The sequence below is a fragment of the Phycomyces blakesleeanus genome (assembly GCF_001638985.1).
Source record: "Phycomyces blakesleeanus NRRL 1555(-) unplaced genomic scaffold PHYBLscaffold_1, whole genome shotgun sequence".
Lineage (NCBI taxonomy): Eukaryota > Fungi > Mucoromycota > Mucoromycetes > Mucorales > Phycomycetaceae > Phycomyces > Phycomyces blakesleeanus.
In genome coordinates, this window is record NW_017265134.1 from 4,001,721 (window position 1) to 4,025,802 (window position 24,082).

General features: G+C 32.8%; 5 protein-coding genes across 5 annotated transcripts; 3 read left to right on the top strand and 2 right to left on the bottom strand.

The window, feature by feature from the left end:
- Positions 1-5,183: 5,183 nt before the first annotated feature.
- Positions 5,184-5,935, top strand: PHYBLDRAFT_139003 (hypothetical protein; the record flags this gene model as incomplete). Its single annotated transcript, XM_018430128.1, has 4 exons — positions 5,184-5,336; positions 5,498-5,552; positions 5,754-5,825; positions 5,895-5,935. The coding sequence occupies 4 exons, from the start codon at positions 5,184-5,186 to the stop codon at positions 5,933-5,935; spliced, it is 321 nt and encodes a 106-aa protein (XP_018299491.1).
- A 2,521-nt stretch (positions 5,936-8,456) lies between these two features.
- On the top strand, positions 8,457-9,776 carry PHYBLDRAFT_154056 (hypothetical protein; the record flags this gene model as incomplete). The annotated part of the gene is made up of 2 exons (XM_018433294.1): positions 8,457-9,043; positions 9,167-9,776. The coding sequence occupies 2 exons, from the start codon at positions 8,457-8,459 to the stop codon at positions 9,774-9,776; spliced, it is 1,197 nt and encodes a 398-aa protein (XP_018299492.1).
- A 1,697-nt stretch (positions 9,777-11,473) lies between these two features.
- PHYBLDRAFT_104644 (hypothetical protein) lies at positions 11,474-12,217 on the bottom strand (the record flags this gene model as incomplete). Its single annotated transcript, XM_018427854.1, has 4 exons — positions 11,474-11,657; positions 11,763-11,841; positions 11,920-12,009; positions 12,100-12,217. 4 exons carry the CDS (start codon positions 12,215-12,217, stop codon positions 11,474-11,476), a joined length of 471 nt encoding a protein of 156 aa, XP_018299493.1.
- Positions 12,218-18,107: 5,890 nt separating this feature from the next.
- On the bottom strand, positions 18,108-19,797 carry PHYBLDRAFT_129702 (hypothetical protein). The gene is made up of 2 exons (XM_018429304.1): positions 19,129-19,797; positions 18,108-19,018 (listed from the first exon to the last, which is right to left on the bottom strand). Exons 1-2 carry the CDS (start codon positions 19,743-19,745, stop codon positions 18,430-18,432), a joined length of 1,206 nt encoding a protein of 401 aa, XP_018299494.1. The 5' UTR covers positions 19,746-19,797; the 3' UTR covers positions 18,108-18,429.
- A 1,650-nt stretch (positions 19,798-21,447) lies between these two features.
- PHYBLDRAFT_139007 (hypothetical protein) lies at positions 21,448-22,334 on the top strand (the record flags this gene model as incomplete). Its single annotated transcript, XM_018430129.1, has 3 exons — positions 21,448-21,625; positions 21,690-21,710; positions 22,183-22,334. The coding sequence occupies 3 exons, from the start codon at positions 21,448-21,450 to the stop codon at positions 22,332-22,334; spliced, it is 351 nt and encodes a 116-aa protein (XP_018299495.1).
- Positions 22,335-24,082: the final 1,748 nt, after the last annotated feature.

Sequence of the window (24,082 nt, forward strand, 5' to 3'; positions counted from 1 at the left end):
TTAGGGTAGACTTGTGAATACAACAACCACCAAACAAAAAAGGATGAGATTTTTGGTAATTAAATTTGCGCTCTATCTACGGGACAATTGAGCCGAAAAAATAAGAAAGCCGTTTGATTTATACTATATAAAATTTATAACAAATCAAGAGCCTTTACTTTTAAATAAATGTATATATATATATATATATAAGCCTTGTGTTATGCTTTTTGGCACTGCATTTTTTTTTTTTGGTTTTTGGTTTTTATTTAACTATTTTATAAAAGTATAAAAAAACGTGCAAAGAAAGGTTATATAGTTTGTCTCGTTTTCTTTTTTCTTTATATTCTTATTTTTTAAATATAAAAGAATGTAATAAAATATGATACATATATGCATACATACACACACATATATATATTATTCCGCTTAATTTTTTTTTCTTTGTACAAGGAGGGGTTTGTTTTTGGATCAAGTAAAGAAGTATTGATATAAATATAAATATATATAAATACAAAAATTGTGCAATATTCATCAGAAAAGGCGACAGAGACATATATAATAATCATTTTTTCTCTCTATTGTACCATTGCATTAAAAAATGACAGCAAACAATAACCATAATAGCTCTAGGCACTTTCTCTCTTTCTTTTATACACACAATAGGTATATCTATACTCAATACCTTTGTTTGTTAAAGATGATATTGCACTGTGTAACACTCATATTACTACTATTATTTTATTTCATATATATATATATATATATTATCATTTTTGTTTTCATTAATATGAGGCACAGAGCACAAATTTGTAATAAAGAGTGGACATGCATATGTATAGTGCATTTAACAGCTCAGTGGAGGGGTGGGTGGGGGGTAACTGATCCGAGTGGAGTAGGAAATCTTACCATTTGATTTTCAGGTATAAAAAAAAAAGAATACAAAAAGACAAAAAGACAAATTCTTGATTTATAAACTTTTATATACATATAACATATATATGCTCATTTAAAGGTATAAATGCTCAAAGACAACAAACACCATAGTATGTGTAACTAGACAATGTTATTGTATGGTTTTTTTTATGTTCAAGGGCTCCCTTGTCATGAATTATTCACAGCCCCCCCGCCCCTCCTTTTTTGTTTGTCCCCAAAGTAAAATATGACTCAAACTCATTACCATACAAAAACAAAAACATATATGTCTATATATATTTCGACTGTTACAAATCTACCAAATACATAATATATATATATATATATATATATATATATATATATATTTAAGAAAATGAAGAAATATATATCTGCTATAAAAATCACAAGCAAAAAGTAATTTAATAATAATAAAGGGACCATTGTAAATTACACACACGCACAGAAAGAGAGAGAGAGAGAGAGAAGCAAAAGCACGCATAAATATATACAATTATACAGATCAACCAATCAAACTAGTACCCATGGTTACCAAAGCTTACTTGGAAAACAAAAGGAACATTCAATAAGCCAGATAATCATAATGATCCACACAATCAAAATGTTCAAACATAAAATAGTCTTACACACAAATATGTTACCATTGTTAATTCCAACTATAAGTAGTAGTAGTAGTAGTAGTAGTAGTAGTAGTAGTTTTTTAGATAATAACCTTTGGGTTTGCAAGTGTAGCTTCTTTTAACCAAAATAAAATTTAAAGTAATAACAATAATAATATAAAATACAGCCAATTAATTAACAAATAACTCTAAGTAATTTTGTAAATAGTTTATGCATTATTTATAAATATATTACCAAATTCTACAACAAAAGGTAATTCAATTTACCTTTGCAATATTTTAGAATATCATTAATTAATTAATACCATTAGAGAAGATACAAAGTATGTAAAGGATTATATATATATACAACCAATTAATGGGAGTACAAATCTGATTCTCATACATAACCCTTTCTATTCTTTTTATTCTTTTTCTTTTTCTTTTTCTTTTACATATAGTCACTTGAACCCAGCAGTTTTTTTTTCTTTATGATATTTTAAAAGACTGGTTTATCAAGCTGATTTAAATGATAGTTTTCTTCTTCTTCTTCTTCTTCTTTTATGGAGTTTCTAATGACCTTTATTTTTTTGTTTTTGTTTCTCATTTCTTATTGGGTTAGATGTTTTGGCTGTCTGTACGCGGGAAACTGGGAATAAGACTAATGTCCCTGAGAAAAATCATTTTTATTTTATTTTATATAAAACAAGCAAAGCCAGTAAATAACCTGCTGAATTACAAGGTGACTAGATCCAAATACATTCAGCCACTGTATCGGTTTTAGGTATAAAATAATAAGAATAACAATAACAATAACAATATATATATATATATATCAATATACATACATTGGAGCTTAGATAGTGTCAAAGCCAAATCATAAACAAATATCAGCCCACATAAATATACCCTCAAGCTATAAAAATATATGTATCTTCAAACATAAGTTTGTATATATATATATATATATGCTTGTTCAACTAAGGGGGGGAAATGAGAACATAAGAGTATTTATTTTAAGATTTCTTGTCAAAGGCTGTCCTCTTCTAAGAGGCATATTAAGCAGCAATTATAACAATTAGAAACTTAAATAGATATTAATTAAATGTAGATATTGGATCAATTTATTAACATACTTTAATGATGCTTACTTATATATATATATATATATTGAATATTAGTAGTTGCTTTGTCAGAACCAATAGCTACTCATATCACAATGTTAAATTTATGAGCATTTGGATTTTCTAGTATATTCTGTTTACTCAGCCATTTGTTTTTAAATTGCAATTTTTTTTATGTACTTAACATGCGTTTTAGTTCATCTGGCCACATATAATTACTTGTATGATATATACACACACACACATATATATATTTATATATTTGGAAAACCATTATAATTCTATGTATTGAATTATAGGAAAAGAAAACTCCCCTTCTCGTACCGTGGCGAAAAGAATAAAACAGAAACAAGATATCTGAAACCCTCTTCCCACTACCCCTTAAAACAAGAGTATTTTATTTCTAAAGAAGGTTCTGGCTCATAAGCTTAGAGTAAACATTCTTTATTACTTTTCTTGCTTAAAGATGCCTCTAAATCCAATGTTTACCCATCAGAGCTAACAATATATGAGTATTGACTTTTTTTAAAAAAAAAACACACACGCACACACACACGCTTGAAAACAAAGGATCAAAGAAAAGGATAAGTTTGTCGAGAGTATAATAGAGCTATGTCATATATATATATAGCAAAGTAATAAATAACTTGAAAACTAAGCGGTTTATCCACAGAATTGTGATTTAGAAAAGTACAAAGGTTTACATAGAGAAAAAGAAGTCTCCGATATATATATATATATAAAAGAAACTTGGAAAATTTTTATTGTGATAGTTCTCTCTTTATATATTGAAAGGGTATTACATATACTCCATATATTCTTGGTTTTATTGGAACTTATACCATCAATGACGACCAGCTTAAATGTAAATTAATACGTTAAAGAGTAGGTTAAACGATACCTAGATATGTGTGTTTGGGTAGGCCACTTTTGGATATATGTATATCAATATGATGTAGCAAAAATATTTGCTACTTCTAAGCTTAAATAAGACTACCAAATAAATGGATATTGTGTGTAGGCGTTGGAGATGGGTTTCGAGATTCAGATATGCTCAAAGTTTAATCCAAAATCACACCATAATTAAGTATACTGTGTGTGATGATATATATATATATATATATATATCAAAAGGAAGATGTAGACTTAATCAATTGGAACATTTGGAAGCTTTCTATTTGCACATAAACATACGCTTTAAATATAAACACTTTGTACTAGAGAACATCACTGTAAGGTTGACTAGTATTGATGTATCTTGTAATCTTTATGTTGCTCTAGGAGTAATTTTTACCGTAAAATACAGAACTACTCTGTAAACAACATTTGAATTGTTCCACTTTTTCTTGTCATGCTTTGCAGTATATTAGACTTGCTTTTATGCTTGAGATAATATATAAGATCCACTGAAAAATTATACCAAAAAAAAGAACTATTATTGAGCCGGTACATATTGTTATAAATGTAACATACTTTGACATTTATCTCGATTTTGCTTTTTATACATGTTGAAGTATTTGGGATTGTTTATGGGCTAGTACCTCAATATTAAGAAAAGTGGATACTGCAATAGTGTTATTTATTAAAGAAACAAAGTAATATTGTTTATATCTGTTACTATTAAAACTTCCGTAATTCAAAATCCCTGTTATTTAACGGTTAGTTTACATTGAACGACTGTGTAATGAACGTCTACCCGGTGTATAGCAGTTCTGGAGATTGTTAGCTTGCCAGGTTCATTAGCAAGAAAGAATTAGTGTTTGGTCGTGGAGACTTTTCTTCGCTCGATTGGGGTATGTGTACCACACGTATATAAAATAGAAAATTATAGCCATTTATACGGATAGACACTTGGCACCGGAATTTAAAGATATCCTTTGATTAATAGTTGGTTGTCACTGAGATAGTATAAAGTGTATAAGAGTTACATCATGTGCGTGAGTGTGTGCTAAACAGAGAGAGCGTTAATTTCTTGGCATGTGGCCTTTCCAAGCTCATTAGCCACTGCGTTATATGTCAGTTCTAGATCATGAAGTTTGTATTTCACTTTAATTATGATATACTTATCACACATTCTTTTCAATTTTAGTACTTTTTTAAGGTAAGTCAATCGATTAGATAATTGGTTATTAAAGAGCTGCAAATTTTACAGATATTAACACTTTTATCTTGATAGTTTAGAGGAAGAAACTGTAGTTATATGACAAATTACCAAAGAAGAAGAGTGGTACTAGGAGATCGCTGATTATTTTAACAGACAACAAATTCAGTGTCAAACCTATCTTTTTAAACTGCGCTTGTCTAATATTAAAACGGAACACTTCTCTTATAGCTGAGAACCCATATACGTTGGTCGGTGTTACGGATGCACGGACACTGCTTTTAAATAATCCGGGGAGTATTAAACGTCAATCAGGTACAGAGTGTACTTCTTTAGCATTTCTTTAACAATTAGTTGCGAGTAAGCCTTTGATGGCTAAGCTAATGCAGTCTTTTGACATCATCATGTACTTTCATATACATGTGATTGTCGGAGATTCATCCCATGTCAAAACATGAGAATAAAATACAGCAAAGAGTGTGGGTATATCGTTCTCCCTTTCTTTCCCATACTCATACCTATGGTGAGTACCGTGCTATCGCCAGTATACATCGTATACGCTCAACACGCAAAGATGGGCATAAGATACGAGAAAAAGTAAGTATCAGATGCAACGTATGAAAAGAACAGCCACTGTACGTTTAGAAGACTCCCTTTATTTTATCATTGGTTTTTTATTTTACTTTGACCATACGCACTTTCCCAAGACAATGAGTCCACGTTTTTTCTCCTTTTATATGACCATTTGACATACATAGCATGTTTTTGGGCATGCTAGCCAACCTTACACCACACTTGGATGGATGTTTTCAGGTATATATGACCAGGTCTTACTTACCGCAATCGCGCCTTTTTTTTTTATGTCTATCAAAGCTAGTTTTATCATTTTTACACGCGTTATAATAAGCACCTCTAAATGTACATACATACAACCACAAGTACATAAAAGCAAAAGCTTAAATCAAGTCATCTAAAGTTAATATATTACTTCTTTATATATATATATTTTAAAAGATCTTTGCACTTATGGACTGAGACCAATGATGACAAAACACTTCCGCCTAATAACTGGCTTAGAGCTAGGATGTTTAAAAACACATGTTCTGAGGTCTTTCTTATACATATAATGTTATTATGCTCCGTTTTACACTTAAGCACTTTACTCTGCCCGTGGTTTCTGGCATCTCCAAGGTTAGTAAAGCTTATAATTATATAGATATAGATAGGAGCCAGTGATGACATGAGATATATTTTGATATCTAGCAAAATGCTAGCATGATTTAAAAATACTTTATCTGAGGCTTCATACATCTATAAGAATTTTATATAAAAAGACCTATGATGACAACAAACTCCTGCTAAAACGACCAGCTAATAGCTGGAATGTTTACAAAAACACGTTCTGAGGTTTTGCTTATGAATATAATGTTCTTATGCTCCGTTTTACGCTTAAACACTTTACTAACTATTCATTTAGTAGATGCTTATACTTTACTCTGCCCGTGGTTTCCGGAACTTCCAAGATTAACAAAATAATAGCTAAAAGTGTAGACAGAGACCAAAGATGAAAGAAAGTCTTCAAATAATAATTAGGATGTGGCTATTATGATTAAAATCCCTATGTTTGAGGTCTAATATGTAAATAATTATATAAGTACTTTAAACAATTATATTGGTTGTGCTGCACACTGCGTTTAAATAATCCTTTGACTATTTATCTGCTAGGGGTTTACATATTTATCCGCGAGCTGGTATAATATTTTTCAACCCTAATAAAATATAATAAAGTATCTTCACTGCGTAACTGTATTTTGTTTTATTTCTCTTTTGTAATATTTTTAATAAATATTGTAATATCTATAGATCAAACAAGCTATTCTTAAGGGTCAACAAAACAAAAAACTTTTAGATTATGAAAAAAAAGTGTATTATCGAGCTTTCTCCTTATGATTTGTTAATTGACTTTCATTTCAAACCAGACAGAAAAATCTTTGATATATTATAGGTTAGAAATATAGGCAGCCTGACACAGCTTGAAGATCAAACTGTATAAGTCATTCATTAATTATAGGGGAAAGATATCTACGCCATTCGATAAGAAGCTGTAACTTATTACAGCTGTATACGGATAGAAATAGCTTGCATATCAAAGAAAATTGTAATTAACATCCTTGACAAATATGAGTACAAAAAGTCGTTGAAAAGGAAGCCTCTCACGTTGTCCTGATGTTTAAATATAAAAAAACATACCGAAAGCCTAATTTGTCAAGAAGCTATTGCTTCTTGTAATATAGTAAAGCTGGCTGATAATTGAAAATACCAACAATGTACTAATGATGATATGGCTACTAAATAGCCAATGATATATATCTACTGAAAAGAATATAAGGTTATTTTGGACAGATAATAAAGGTAATATTATCCCAGGCTTAACAACAATTAAGGGTTTGGACATGACTATTTATGAAGAATAAAAGTGGATATCTGTTGGAGCATTTAATAGCAATCGTACCGGTGCAGAATCGCATAGCGCAGACAAAGGGAACCAACCGTAAAATTACCAGATACTAAACATTTAATGCACATTATTTTTTTACAGTTTTAAAAGGTTATTAATTTTTCTTTAAATGGCTTTAAATGCATTTCTTTAAAGTAAAAGTTGACTAGCAGTAAAAAAAAAGTTAAGTATGATATTATTATCTTTTATTTTCGGGGAATTTAAACCATTTTATCAGCTCACAGAGAAGGCTATATATCAGAACGAACATCCAAGCTCAACTAGTTACATGTTGATAGAATTTGCCTCTAAAAAAACCAATCAGATATTATATTCACCAATCTTTAAATCTGTGCAAAAATCTACATGAATGAATTCTCACAAGACAAGCATGCCGTGTTTGCGTTTTTCTAGGAAGCAATTCAATTATTTGCTGTAGATAATAAAGATATATACTTCATAGTAGAAAAAAAAATATTTCTTTTTGTATTATATTTTGAGTAAGCAAATCATAATAGCAAGTTCGAATATCAGTACTGATTGATAAGGTTTGAGTAGATAACGGTATAGAGTAAAACTTTGAACTTTCCTCTTTGAATTTTATTTGACTTCCTGTATCTTTTTTTTAGCATAACGGCTTGGATGAGAGAGAGTATTTAGTCATTCTCAATAGCAGAAAAATTTGGAAGTAGTAGGAGGGCTTTAAAAAAATGGAGACAGTCTACAAAATAATGACCCGAAGAGAATAGAACTAGGCAGTCGGCCCTAATCAACCATGTTTATTACAAAAATCAATTGGGCAGATTTACTTACTACGTTATCATTCATAACGCTGTACTCAATATGAAAGGATCGGTTATTTCTGACTGTCTTACATAAATAATATCTAATTTGGTACAGAGCATGGAATTCACAACTGTACTTACACAAACTCAAATGATTTTACAGTGGCTAGACCTTATTTTTTGTGTTTTTGTGTTTTTATTTACTTTTTCTCAATACATATTACCATATATCTGTCATCTTAATTACATTATTTTTTAGTCTAAGACAAATCTAAAAGGCCTAGATTGTTTGTCTGCTCTCAATTTTCTGACACTAATATATATATAAAAGATTAAACTATTCTGTAAAAAGTTCTCCTTATACCATTTTCCCTATTTTACTGTATATTCGATTTTCAAACCATTATGGACAATACTATCCCAGGATCGAACTTCATGAACCCTGCAGGTGTTCCATTTATTACAGAAGAAGCAGAAGGAGTCAAGCTCTTCCAACCTATTACTTGCAAATCTGTCACTCTTCACAATCGTGTAGTGGTTTCTCCAATGTGTTTGTATTCTGCCGAGGATGGCATATTGAATGACTTTCACTCTACCCATTATGGTGCTATGGCTACTCGTGGTGCAGGTCTTATAATCGTTGAAGCAACAGCCGTTGAACCGCAAGGACGTATCACCCCATCGGATTCTGGTCTCTGGAAGGACGAGCAGATTGAACCTTTAAAGCGCATTGTTAACTTTATAAAGTCCCAAGGCACAGTCCCAGGAATTCAAATTGCCCATGCTGGTCGCAAGGCTTCGACACTTCCACCTTTTATTGGCGACGGCGCTGCGAGTGAGGAAGAAGGAGGCTGGCCAGAAGATGTTCGCAGCGCAAGTGAACTCAAGTTTGCCGACCATTACTGTCAACCTAACGCGCTTAGTCAAGAAGGTATAAATGAGGTTGTACAAAAATGGGCTGATGCTGCCGTCCGTGCTGATGAAGCTGGATTTGAAGTCCTCGAGATCCACAGTGCTCATGGGTAAACAGCGTTCTCAATCATATATATATATATATATATTGTTATTGGAAAACTTAGGAAATAAGAAGTTTGCTTTTAACTAATTGTGTGTCATGTTATACTAATAACCGCAATTTCTTCTAGTTACTTGCTACACAACTTTTTGTCTGGAAACTCAAACAATCGCACTGACGAGTACGGTGGATCCCTTGATAATCGTATGAGATTTCCATTGGAAGTTGCAAAAGCCGTTCGTGCTGTCTGGCCTGATCACAAACCTCTTTGGCTTCGTCTTTCTGCTACTGATTACGCCAACCCTGATCCCATGGGACCCGATGAGAACGGCTGGGATATCTTTCAATCTGTCGAGTACGCAAAAAAATTAAAGGAAATTGGTATAGACGTAATTGATGCCTCCAGCGGTGCAAACCTTTCTACTGTTGGCTATCCACCGCCTTCCTTATTCCAAATCGACTTTGCTGAGAAGATAAAGCGTGAAGCTGAAATCTCAACTGCTGGAGTAGGATATATCTGTACTGGTAAGCAGGCCGAAGAAATCCTTCAGGATGATAAGGCCGACTACACACTTATTGGTCGTGAATATCTTCGCCGTCCTACATGGGTTATGGATGCTGGTAAAGAACTTGACGTGGATGTTACACTTCCAAAGCAATACACATGGGCCCTGCGTATGTCCCGTCACACAAACAAGAGTGCGATGGATGAGTACTACCTTCATCATTCTTCATCGTAAAATATATTTTGTACATTTTATAAAAGACCCATTCCATTATTTAATTAATTAATAAATAATAGTACACATCTTTATTTCACAAAAAGTTTTATAGAACAGCATAGCACAAATAAAATGGTTCAGCATAAAAAAATAAAAGGATATTACTTAGCAATTATTAGTGTATTTTTGACTATATATACACTGTATCAAGACACATTGATATAATAGCATCTATTTTGAGTAGGTAAGCACGATATTGCTTACCGCTTTTTCCTTCTTTCTCAATGGACTAAAAAGATATGCTTTAATAACAATACAGTTTCTTTAAAGCTTCAAATATACGATTATTAGAAAGACTTTATCCTTTAGAATTGTAAGCCAATGTAAACTTTTTTTATAACTTTTCATCTAATAACTAGTGGAATTTTGAGTAGGGGCGCTATCTCTCTCTCTCTCTATTTTCTTTCTCTCTCTACGTCCAGTATATATGACAAAAATATTGTCTTTTATTGAGCCCAAAATCGCACAATAAGCTACTTTGTATTATTAGCATTCAGTACCAATATCTTGGAGAGGAACTGATAGCCCGAGTCTTTCCCGCGAAACAATATGTATTTACAATTACACATACACACACAGCAGATGATAATTTTGGGTCAAGTAAATTTGATCCAGATTCTCTACTGTAGCCATCCTCAACATAAATCAAAAGAGTATAAAAAAAATCAAATAAGCCAGCCTTTTTCTTCTTCTTTTGGGTTATTTACCCATTTATTCTGTTTTTGATAGTTTTATGGTGTTTTATACTAATTTTTTTTTTCAATGATCCAAGGTAATATTTAGGACTGTAGTGCTCCTGTTTATTTCAAAAGGTCTGCAAATGCACTAAGGGAAAAAATGTGCGCATTAAATAAATACACTTCAATAAACTAGACAGGCCTATCATGCTCTTTGAACCCCTCAAATATATATTTATATATAACTTACTCATAAGCAGGCTTTTTTGTTGCAGTTTCCTGCGTTGGGTTCATAGAGAAGAATTGACCACCTTGTGGAAGAGTGTTTCTTTGAGGCTGCTGCTGTTGCTGGTAGTATTGCTGCTGTTGTTGAGGTTGTTGAGGTTGCATAAAATCATTTTTAGTCGAGTTGTTACTATCGACAAACGATCCCCACACATTTGCAAACAGATCCGCCTGAGGAGCAGGTGGCTGCGAAGCAAATTGTCCTGATTGTGTATTTAAAGACATGCCGGCAAATTGTTGCTGATAGCTGTTTGAATTGTTCTGGAATCCACCGTTTATTGACTGCATGGCTGGGTTCGAGGATGTCTGTCCGTACAGAGATAGGATGGAAGACTTTAAGGCATCGTGTTTAGGCTTTGATGAGTCTACAGTAGGCGAGGTAGCTTTAGGAGTGGTGCTAGGGCTGCTATTGAAGAAGAAATCGGCACCCTGAAGTTGTGCCACAGCAGAAGTGTTGGGTTGCTGGGGAGAGGAGCTAGAAGAAGATGAACCAAGAAAAGCGTCGAGGTTAGCGAACTCGGATTGTCTAGGCCTGGCTGGTGGTGTAGCTACAGAAGCTGGCTGAGAGGTTGGCTTCGCACTGGGTTTAGAAGCACTTTGTTGTGCCGGAGGTTTGCTCACAGTGGCAGCCTGGAAGATCGATTTATGGAAAAACATGAGCTCATTATCCTCTCTAGTTAAAATTTTTCTCTTTTATTCTTCTTCCTTTTCTTCTTCTTCTAAGATTATTACCTCTTCCTCGTTTTGTCCACCAAGTGTACTGGGGTCAGGTATCGAGCCTCTCATTGCCCATCTCTTCTGTTCGTACTTTGAGCGGATCCATTGATCTATGTTACTCTCAGAAGGTGTTTTCTCCTTCAAGTTTGCCTCCCAGTATCTGTTTGTTTGTTTTTTATGTAGGAAAAAAGAAAGACAGGGAACAATTGGTGTATTTAAGTGGCCTTTGTTCTTTATCTTATAATCACCCTGAATTATAACTTACACGTTTGCACGCTCGTTTCCCCATTTAATCATACTCTCAATCTGCTCAGGTATCCATGTATCCAAGTCCACCGATTTAACTGAACAGAAAAATAAATTGTATGTTCTCCGTCATGTAGGCCAAACGAATAAGTCTGAACGTCCGGTGATGGTTTTACCTTTACTGATGTGTGTTCCCATGGAACGATGAACTCCAGAGCAACGAATGCATACAAAGATGCCTAGATTCCAAGATGCCCATCGAGGATCTAATAATGATTTTGGATGATTTAAGCTACTTTTAACAAACAACGACAATAATAATACTGTTTTTGCCCTTTTTTTAGATTCAAGTTTACCTTTACGCTTGCAATCGGCACAGTACTTGTTTGCAGACTTCTGCAAGAGGTCTTTAAGTATCCGCGTGTGTTTGTCATTTAAGCTTTTATCAGCCGTTCTAGTATATCTAGTCGACATTGTATAAAACAATAAAAAGGAAAAATGCACTAAATGAAGAGAAAGAAAGAGAAAGAGAGGGAGAGAGGGACACAAAGCTCCTAAGGAAGAACTGTATGTCCGCGATTCCATTGCAAACTCAGCTATTTCAAAAGGCTCATCCCAGTAAAATGAAAAAAAAAGTGAAAAGCAACATTACATTGATATTGATGGGTACATATCTTGGTATTTATAAGTCCTAGAAGTCCTTCATTTACTCAGAAGAGTTGAATATACATAATCATGTTTCAAGGCTTTTAAACTTTTTGTTTAGTTTTAACCTTGTTTGATTTCAGCCCTTTATACATATATATATATAACTGACAGACATAATCATTACTATAATTTCAACTTTATATAATATATCCCTTTAAATTCTAAAGTATGATCGTATACTTGAAAAGAGCATTTTATTATCTTGAGAACGTACAGTTGCCTCTAGATATAGTATATTAATTCTACAAACTACAAATGTCTGTATAATTAAAAGAAATGGTATTCACGGTGTAAAGTCCTATCTTAGGAACTGGGGTTTCAATTTTTGACCTTAGACTGATATAGCAGGGGTGGTCAGTTAAACAAGTATAGAAAGTAGCAATCTAAAATTCAACTGCTTTTATTGGTTATATGTTTTAGTATAAAAAAAGGATCATAATAGGTTTATAGAATGTATATATAGTGAAACTAAAACTTTAAAGAATAATCCTAGTTTAATAAATGATAATAATCTCATATATGCCTAAATTAGAAGCATCCACAGATATTTATACAAGAGAGATAATGACTAGCCGTCGATAGAAAGTTAAAAGTGTAAAGAAGTTCACTGAATAGCAAATCCCAGAATGTTGTAAGACTTCTTTGTATGGATCCTTATAAACCCCTTTTTTCTTAAAAACAAATGGCCTCATATGGAAGCAATATAATAGTCTCCATTTTTCTATCTTCGTTAACATATTAAATAGCTTTTACGATGTTTACAGACTTTATTTATTCAGATATTTATATTTATTAATAACTCTTTAATATTACTCTATCGTTGTTGCATATATCATAGAACTGTCATAGTTCAAATATAAATTTTTATATGCTTCAACTATTTCCTGTTTTCTCTTAAGCTTTTGGTCTATGTTACATTTACAAATAAGCTTATCATGTGTTTAGTATAAGTACTCCTAATAAACATGAATTTTACTGATGCGATAGTAATAATAAGAAAACGTTTAACTGTCTAAAAAGGGGCCAATATTATATTACTCAAATCAAATTATTTAGAGCTTAAAACAAAAGATTCACATCTACATTAAACAATCGGCTGCTATTTTGTTTAAATAAAGTATGTATTGGAATCAATCGTAGTAATATCACTTATTTAACGTGGCTATATATAAATGAGACATATGTAAAAAGGGTTTTTTAAGCTAGCAGTCCAGGAATTTTTTAACAGGAATGGTCTTATTATCACTAGTCACTGTACATAATTAATATGTGTATAAGCATGCAAAACCTCAGGTAACATGCCTTTTTTTTTTCAATCGTATAAACAATCTTCTAGTCATTGTTTAAAGACTTTTGTAATTGTTGAATATTGTTTAACACTGTTTATTAATTACTTTATTAGTTTTGGGAATTCCTGCAACCACGGGCAGAGTAAAGTATAAGCATCTACTAAATGAATAGTCAGTAAAGTGCTTAAGCGTAAAACGGAGCATAAGAACATTATATTTATAAGCAAGACCTCAGAACGTGTTTTTGTAAACATTCCAGCTATTAGCTGGTCGTTTTAACAGGAGTTTGTTGTCATCATAGGTCTTTTTATATAAAATTCTTATAGATGTATGAAGCCTCAGATAATGTATTTTTAAATCATGCTAGCATTTTGCTAGATATCAAAATATATCTCATGTCATCACTGGCTCCTATCTATATCTATATAATTATAAGCTTTACTAACCTTGGAGATGCCAGAAACCACGGGCAGAGTAAAGTGCTTAAGTGTAAAACGGAGCATAATAACATTATATGTATAAGAAAGACCTCAGAACATGTGTTTTTAAACATCCTAGCTCTAAGCCAGTTATTAGGCGGAAGTGTTTTGTCATCATTGGTCTCAGTCCATAAGTGCAAAGATCTTTTAAAATATATATATATAAAGAAGTAATATATTAACTTTAGATGACTTGATTTAAGCTTTTGCTTTTATGTACTTGTGGTTGTATGTATGTACATTTAGAGGTGCTTATTATAACGCGTGTAAAAATGATAAAACTAGCTTTGATAGACATAAAAAAAAAAGGCGCGATTGCGGTAAGTAAGACCTGGTCATATATACCTGAAAACATCCATCCAAGTGTGGTGTAAGGTTGGCTAGCATGCCCAAAAACATGCTATGTATGTCAAATGGTCATATAAAAGGAGAAAAAACGTGGACTCATTGTCTTGGGAAAGTGCGTATGGTCAAAGTAAAATAAAAAACCAATGATAAAATAAAGGGAGTCTTCTAAACGTACAGTGGCTGTTCTTTTCATACGTTGCATCTGATACTTACTTTTTCTCGTATCTTATGCCCATCTTTGCGTGTTGAGCGTATACGATGTATACTGGCGATAGCACGGTACTCACCATAGGTATGAGTATGGGAAAGAAAGGGAGAACGATATACCCACACTCTTTGCTGTATTTTATTCTCATGTTTTGACATGGGATGAATCTCCGACAATCACATGTATATGAAAGTACATGATGATGTCAAAAGACTGCATTAGCTTAGCTATCAAAGGCTTACTCGCAACTAATTGTTAAAGAAATGCTAAAGAAGTACACTCTGTACCTGATTGACGTTTAATACTCCCCGGATTATTTAAAAGCAGTGTCCGTGCATCCGTAACACCGACCAACGTATATGGGTTCTCAGCTATAAGAGAAGTGTTCCGTTTTAATATTAGACAAGCGCAGTTTAAAAAGATAGGTTTGACACTGAATTTGTTGTCTGTTAAAATAATCAGCGATCTCCTAGTACCACTCTTCTTCTTTGGTCATTTGTCATATAACTACAGTTTCTTCCTCTAAACTATCAAGATAAAAGTGTTAATATCTGTAAAATTTGCAGCTCTTTAATAACCAATTATCTAATCGATTGACTTACCTTAAAAAAGTACTAAAATTGAAAAGAATGTGTGATAAGTATATCATAATTAAAGTGAAATACAAACTTCATGATCTAGAACTGACATATAACGCAGTGGCTAATGAGCTTGGAAAGGCCACATGCCAAGAAATTAACGCTCTCTCTGTTTAGCACACACTCACGCACATGATGTAACTCTTATACACTTTATACTATCTCAGTGACAACCAACTATTAATCAAAGGATATCTTTAAATTCCGGTGCCAAGTGTCTATTCATATAAATGGCTATAATTTTCTATTTTATATAAGTAAAACTCTCATAGTATTTATTGTTTCATTTTAAGAATGTCAGTTTAAGCCAGAGTAACTGACTGATAATAAAGGTATGATATATAAATTCTGGCCGTAAAGTAATTTAATAAATTAAAAGTGAGTTATGAGAATATAGGCATTCAATTTTGCTTCTGCCTTAAATTGTATTTATGTTTGAGAAGTGGGGGATTCATACAATGGATATAATATTTCTGATATCATATCAACTGAATAAGATTACTTATTTATTACACTAAATAAACTTCTTTGATAAGTGTTAATATAATATATAGCTTTACCCGGAGTGGTAAATTATAAGTATCAATCAAGTTTTTGTATTGTTTACTAAAAAAAGTATTCATATTTCTCTAGCTCTCTCCTTTAAAAGTTTTGTCTTTACTTAGTCGCCTTATATTATGAAATACTGATTTATTTATTTTTCAAAGTATATTTATTTTCTTCTGTTCAAATGTCATATGATTTTGTTGGTTACAAGTTATTTTATATTAGAGTAATAACTCTTTATATGTGAACAATACCCAATCAAATAATTTCAACATTATATAAAATACTGAATAAATGAATAAATGAAATCAATAAAGTGTATATATACATATAATTTAACTGATACTGTTTGGTATATTTTGTTATTTTGTGTGCTTCATTTTCTTCATTTGTTTCTTCCTTTTCCGGTTTTTGTATTGAACAATATAAAGCCTTGATATGTCAAAGTATGATTCTGAATATTCCGAAAAGATATTATTACTTTTAGTCTTGTTAATTCTCGGGGCCTTCGACAAATGTAAGGCTAGTGCTATAATATGTATTGGTCCCAAGGTAAAAGGCTAAGATATTTTATGATACCAGTCTATGGCCCTTTATATTCATGGAATCCCTAAATCAATGTTTGAATTTATTATAGTTTATGACCATCTCCATTGTATCAGTTGAGATGAATGATTGTTTGTCTGTTCGTTTTTCCTTTTTTAAAAAAAATATTCTGGTATCTAAAAAATATGAATACTATACATAAATACATGATATTGTATATTCCAGAATAGAATGGTATTAAAAAGCTTGCGAATAGTTTAACAAGTCTTTGATAGTATTTAAAGGTGATATATAACTAGCTGTAAGTTATACCAAAAGTTTATCGATTATATATCTAGTAAATGATCTGTATTTTTATTATAGCAGAAAATAAAATAAGAAGATACAAGAAGAATTGCTAATCAAACGTTAATAGTAACCGATAAGCTTTCTATTGGTATACTGTTGTTAAGCCAGAGTTTTGACCTGGATTGATTACAGATATTTAGAGTAAAAATCTTCGTATATATATATATATATATATATATATGCGATCAAAACTTAAATACTACAACAGCAGTAAATTATAATACAATAATACAATAATACAATATTTAGCCACAGAAGCATAACACAATCTATAAGATTATTCGCTAGATTTTTTCTATTTGATTAATAAAGCAGAAAAGAAAAGAAAACACTTGACACAGGGATGGTAGTTTTGTATATATTAAGAATTTGATGTTTCCAGAGGGACTATTTTCTGATCTAATAATACTACACTTTAAAACTTTGATCCGTGTACTCCCATACCCACACAAATCACTTTGTTGATTCATAAAACAAGAAACCTTATTTAGGCTTGATATACAGCTAAATTAAATATGTGCCATGTAAATAAACAACGTAATTGCCCTCTTTAACATAAAGGGTCTTTATTGCTACAGTAACGATTATGGATTGCCTAGAGTTTTGTTTAGATAACGATTTTTGATTTTGATTTCTCGATTTCTTTATTTTTAATTACATTGGCTGTAATAGGAAAATACAAAGGCAGGGATTGAGAAATATTTTTGCAGAAATTATTAGATAACATTCAGTGTAAAAGCTGTACGCCAAGACCGGCAATATTTTTACCTTGCTCATAGCCGTTGAATTACTAATCAACTCCTTTCCCAACCGTTCCAAAGCACCCAAAAATTACATCACATCACTGTAATTCCACTTTTATTATCCGATTCTTCAAATAACAATTTCCATACTGTATATACAGCTTATATATAACATTTACCTATCAATCTTTCTTTTGATCTATTCTTAAAAACACTATAACCTCTGCCAATATCATTGTCCTAGGTTGATGTGACTGTACGTATTCCTGTTATAAAAGTGATACCTTATAGTATCACTATCTCTTGTACTCTTTTATCAGTTACACATAATCTACCTTATCGAATATCTCAAATGATATTCTAACTAATACAGAGGGTTACCGAGTTATTGAATTATCATAACTAAGAATAGAATAAAGCATCAGCTGACATTAACCTTAAGCCAGATCGAAAGCTTAAAATACCTTGATTTGGTTTAATTAGATTTCATTATAAGAAATATTGTTAGCATAGCTATTAAACATATTTGTGTGTGTGTGTGTGTATACACTTCTTTAATATCCAAAGTCTATAAACTGGATTTTTTGTCTATATATGAGAACTCCTTTATATATACGTATATATCTTTTTGTATTTTTTCTTTTAATAAACAAAACATATATAAATATTTATATAGTTTTCAAATAAGAAAGAATTGGTTTTATCTAGTGTAAGAATATTACAGAGTATATATATATATATATATACAAAACGATATACTAATTTACTCTAGTTATGTATACAGTATCAAGTTTTTAACTTGTCTTCATTGTTTTGTTTTTTTTTAAAAAAAATTAGTTGGAATCATCCTTGACCTTGTTTGTCTTGCGTGCTCTGCGCAAGGCCCATGTGTACTGCTTAGGGAAGTTGAGGTCCACACCGAGATCATTACCAGCTTCCATAACCCAAGTAGGGTGACGAAGGTACTCACGTCCAACAAGGATATAATCAGCCTCATCTTTTTCAAGAATCTCTTCGGCCTGCTTTCCGGTATGGATGTAACCGACTGCACCGGTAGGGATATTAGCTCCGTGCTTGACAGCATTGGCCAATGGGACCTGGTAAAGAGAAGGAGGAGGGTACTTGACGTTGGAAAGGTGACCACCGCTTGAGACATCGATAACATCGACACCGATCTTCTTCAGTTCTTTGGCGTACTCGATTGACTGGTAGACATCCCAACCGTTTTCGTCGTGACCCAACGAATCAGGGTTAGCATAGTCAGTGGCTGAAATACGAACCCAGAGAGGCTTGTGGTCAGGCCAGACAGCACGAACAGCCCTTGCAATCTCCAATGGGAAACGCATACGGTTCTCGAGTGATCCACCATACTCGTCAGTACGGTTGTTAGAGTTTCCAGACAAGAAGCTGTGGACAAGGTAGCTACGATACCAAGCATAAAAAAAATATGTTATTTTTTTTTGATAAGTTTGGATGAATTTTAAAATAGCTGTATAAATCAAAGATTGGATAAATATAATTTGTCAACTTACCCATGAGCATTGTGGAGCTCAAGAACCTCAACACCAGCCTTATCAGCACGAATGGCAGTATCAACCCACTTTTGGACCATTTCCTTAATACCTTCCTTGGTGAGAGGCTTTGGTGCAGGGTAGTGGTCGGCAAATTTGAGTTCGGATGGACCACGGACATCATCAGCCCATCCACCTTCAGCATCGGAAACAATAAAATCCCCAATAAAAGGAGGTGACATGGATGCCTTACGACCAGCGTGGGCGATCTGAAGGCCTGGAACGGATCCTTGGGATCGGATAAGATCGACGACACGCTTCAGAGGCTCGATCTGGTCATCGTTCCAGAGACCGGAATCGGAAGGGGTGATGCGACCCTGAGGTTCGACAGCAGTTGCTTCAATGATGATCAGACCAGCACCGCGGATGGCTATGGATCCGTAGTGTGCGATGTGGAAATCGTTCAGAGCACCATCCTCGGCAGAATACATGCACATAGGAGGCACGGCGACGCGGTTGTGGAGAGTGACGGATTTGCAGGTGATAGGCTCAAAGAGCTTGGCCTTATGAGCCTCTTCAGGGTTGTATGGAACACCAGCGGGTTTCTGGGAGTTTGAGGCAGCAGTAGCGACGACCATTGTTTGATTTGTGTTTTCTTAAAAGAGTAAAATATATATAGAAAAGAAAGATGTACAATGCAGAAAAGTAAAAAAAAAAAATCGATATCATTTTATATCCTCCTTATTTTGGTTAGTAATCAAGGGCCGACTATTGCTTAATAATTGTCTCGGATGATGAAAGGGTTTGCCGTTTGTTATTTTGAAATTCCTATCAAGAATCATAGTCATGTAAAATAAAATAAAATAAATAAAAATAAAAATAAAAAGCAAAATTAATTAATGGGGGTTTTTTTATTGACAAAAAAATTTTCTTTTGGTTTTTCTTTCACTGCAAAGAATAAAGCATAGAAAAGACATATAAACTAGTTACTCATTTATTCATTATAAATCAAAGCACACCACCTAGCATATATTTGAGCACTTTTATCGTAATGCATCATAGGCTTTGAGGTGCTAGATGTACTAGATGTGCGCTTTTTAATGAGAGAGAATTAACCAAATATTAGGCCTGAGGAAATTAGCGGATATTAAATATCCAACTATTTGATCTCAACAATATCAGTGCAGTACAAAATAATTTTTTGAATTTTGAGTTCGGATAAATTATAAAATAATAATCTCTCAACCGCTCGTTTACTAAAGAACTTGAATAAGCTAGAAATTTCGATCCAATATTTATAGTGTAAGCTAATATACCGTACAAGAGCATCTTTGTAATGTGTGTGCTGTATTGTTTCTACTATGAAGTATAGGCATACATTTTAGGTTAGAAAATATAAACATTAAAGTGGTATATAGATTTTACCTGTATAAATTCAATCTCATATAAGAATTTATCGTCGTGAGATAACAGTGCGGCTGAAAAAAGACCTTTGCTTGATCCATCACAAGTCAAAAGTCAAAAATCGAAATGTCATCACTCACTGTGGTAAATGACAGCATTTATAACTCCGTACTCGTAGATTTCTACGAACTCGTATCGCATCTACGAGCTCGCAGATTCTTTAGCAAATATGATTTGTGGGATTTCAGATTGTTTTTGCATCTAATCCAATAAAATATTCTAAATATGGCAAATCTATACCTTTTTCTAGGTATATCTATTCTTATAATTGGTTCAACAAATGCACGGTTTTATATTTGAATTTTATAGTTTTTATAGATCAAAATAATACAAGTTGAATATAAAGAAGTATGGAAAGAAGAAGTACTATTTTTTATGATATTTAGTAGCAGCTTAAGCTATACATTTATTAAGTAATATACATATATCTATTTCTATGTAATACTTTTTACATTTTTTATCTAAAAAAAAAAGGCTATTCTCTAAGTACTATGATATTGATGAAGGCATGTATATTGCTTAATTGATTCTTTTTATCAAAGATAATAAACCTGCTTTGTGTTAACATTGTCATGTCTCATTCCTACTTTTGAAAAACAAGAAGACAGATTCCTTGCAATTCTCTAAATCTACCAAGATTTCTAATGAGCATGCGAGCAATCTTGACAACCAAATTGTACATGATGCAGATATTTTTCTGTCAATTCTTCTCAAGTTACTTTCTTTTGTCAACTTTTCTGATTCTTATTTTATTAGTACTAGCCTTCATAGTTATTAAGTGTGTTCCTTTTAGAGATATTTAATAATTCTAGACCTTGTGAAAAAAAATAGAAACAAGTCCTTTTTAGATGTACCAATCTAAATTGTTTGGAGAACATGGACGGGTCAGAGGTTATCCATCGTTTGTGGAATCGGGATCTTGCTGCTGTCCTGAACTTCCGACATATACTTAACAATCTAAGATATTATGGGACTATACCTTTAAGGTTCACCCGCGTCATTCGGATTGGATGTATCAGAAGACAAGCAGAAGAAGATTTCCAGGAGGGTCGTCGTTTGAGACAAAGACTGACTAGACTTCAAAGAAGATAAAAAATTCCATCCTGGTTACCGCTTAGGACCCACCCAAGCTACCGCTGGTAAGCCATTAGATTTTAATAACTTGGTATTTAGTTTTGTAATGGGTTGAAAAAGCTAAGAAAAAGATGTTTTGCTTTGACTGCAAAAAAACATGGTGGAGTAGAAATTGGTGCTTAATTAAAACTCAAGTACAAGACACTTTAAACCCCGGAAGACTTACAACAATTCACTAAAATCGCCTATTTTTTTTCTGTAGGGTATTTAAAGTTTAGGTGAAAACCCTGTAAATATGGTGCCATATTCCCTCTATTTGACATTTTATTCAACAGATTGAAATATATATATATCTTTCTTTTAACGAACAGTTTGGTTGTCTTTTATGAAATTTGTGTCTTTAGAATGTTGTACTTTATTGGCTAGCCCTAGTAGTATTAGCATTGTTATTTTGGTAGTATTTTCTTTTATGTATACATTTGATCTATACCCGCAGATAATAACCCTTGTTATTTACAACCAACCTTAATCTGTCAGGCACCCCTACTCCTGTCCATGTACATGTCCCTGTTTCTGGCTCTCCAACTCTCCCATCCACTCACAATAGCTATCAGATCTTTGAGCTTGCTCCTCTGTCCAATTCAAAGATAGAGTTAATATCTGCCTACTTTTTGTATTACAATAAATAGGTTTTAATTGTAGTACTTTGAAACCCAAAAAACGCAAGCTCGACCCAAACACCCACACACACATGTATACACGTCCATACACACCTTTTTTTTTTAATAAAAACAAATTATATATATATTAAAAAAATGTAGTTAAAACTGGGAATAGAGAATCCAATATATTTATTACCATTGGTTACACCAGAATTCCCGTCAGAAAAAGAATCTTTAGCACAATGCCCGACAGCGCGCAAATAAGTAAATATGGTGGGAGTTATGTTTCGTGTAGAAAGAAGTTGAGAGGTTGAAGAGATTATACTGTGATGCTCTGAAAGCATCTTCTTTTTTTTGCAAGACACTTATTTTGATTATATTAAGTACCATCTATTGAGAAAATTGAACCTGACTAAATAAAAGGAAAGAAAATGAAATTATTCATGTCACTTTTTTTCTTTCTAAAAAACATTATGAGTTTCAATAAATAGCTTCTTTATATTCCCCTCTTTCATGCAACTCGCATGAAATAAGCATAATGACATTGTTATTAGCTTTTAATAAAGAAAATCAAGACTAAGCTTTACCCAGTTAATGCTTCTGTGTGTCTGTGGGTTTCTGTATTCTATGCTTAGAAAGTATTCTCGATTAGATAGATAAACAGGCACATTGAACATATAGCACTTGGTTATATTTCAGCCCGTTTATCATTTATTAGTATTAATCAGAGTGGATATTTTCTTCAGCTGTTTCATTAACAACGATAAAGGTAGTCACCGATAAATATTTGGTTTATGTTCCAAGCATCTATTAATACATGCTTTGAAACAAAACGTATATATCTTGAGATCATTAAACTACTCTTTTTTTATTGTATTCTGTGGATCATTTGTAAGCAAAACGTATAGTCAATGGTCTCCACAAAGCTACAAGAACAAGAAAAGTAATAAGAAAAAAGGAGAAGAAAAAGGTTCATTAAAACCTCATCCATTTTCTCCTTCCAAATATATTTCAAGCTTGCTTATTTCTCATTCTATCCAATACTTTTTTTTATATATTACATTAGTCACGTTTTAATGACGCAACAAGATCGTAGCTGAGAATCAACAAAATATGAAATTAATCATTTGTTTGAGCCATGGCGCTGTCATATTATAAAATATATTTTCTATATATACATGTAGATATCCTACGCACGCACACACACACACGCACACGCATACACGCACAAACGCACACGTACACATTGATTTTTTTTTTAAAATAAATAAATATATACAAATATTATGCCTATACATATAAATATTTCTTCATATTTATATTTTATTACTGCTGCTGATGCCCTCAAAGGTACATATCCTTTGGGATGAGCATTCTTCCTTCATTTTACCGGAATCCATGCGGTGGCTGATCTGTTTATTCAGGGATGCAAAAGTAAGTCACCAAACCAACTTTTAACTTGAACTTATAATAAAATAACCATTTTAGATGTACAAAAAACATCTCGGTTAATTCCAAAACACCCCCAAAAAAAAAGAAGAAGAAGAATGATTTCAACACCAAGGCTTTATCTTCTTTGTTGTTAAACAATCCTGGTGTTCATCAACAAGGAAAAAAACGAGCGGGCACAAACACACACAAACACACGCATACGCATTCACACACTCACACGCACACGCACACGCTCCCGCCACCCACACTCCCACACACTCGTGCACTCACACATATCCGCCCGCATACACACACACGCACACACACGCACACGCACACACACG

Coding starts and splice junctions, on each gene's coding strand:
- PHYBLDRAFT_129702 (XM_018429304.1), bottom strand. CDS start 19,745: ATGGTCGTCGCTACTGCTGCCTCAAACTCCCAGAAACCCGCTGGTGTT. Junction 19,019..19,128: donor GAGCTCCACAATGCTCATGG/GTAAGTTGACAA, acceptor TTGGTATCGTAG/CTACCTTGTCCACAGCTTCT.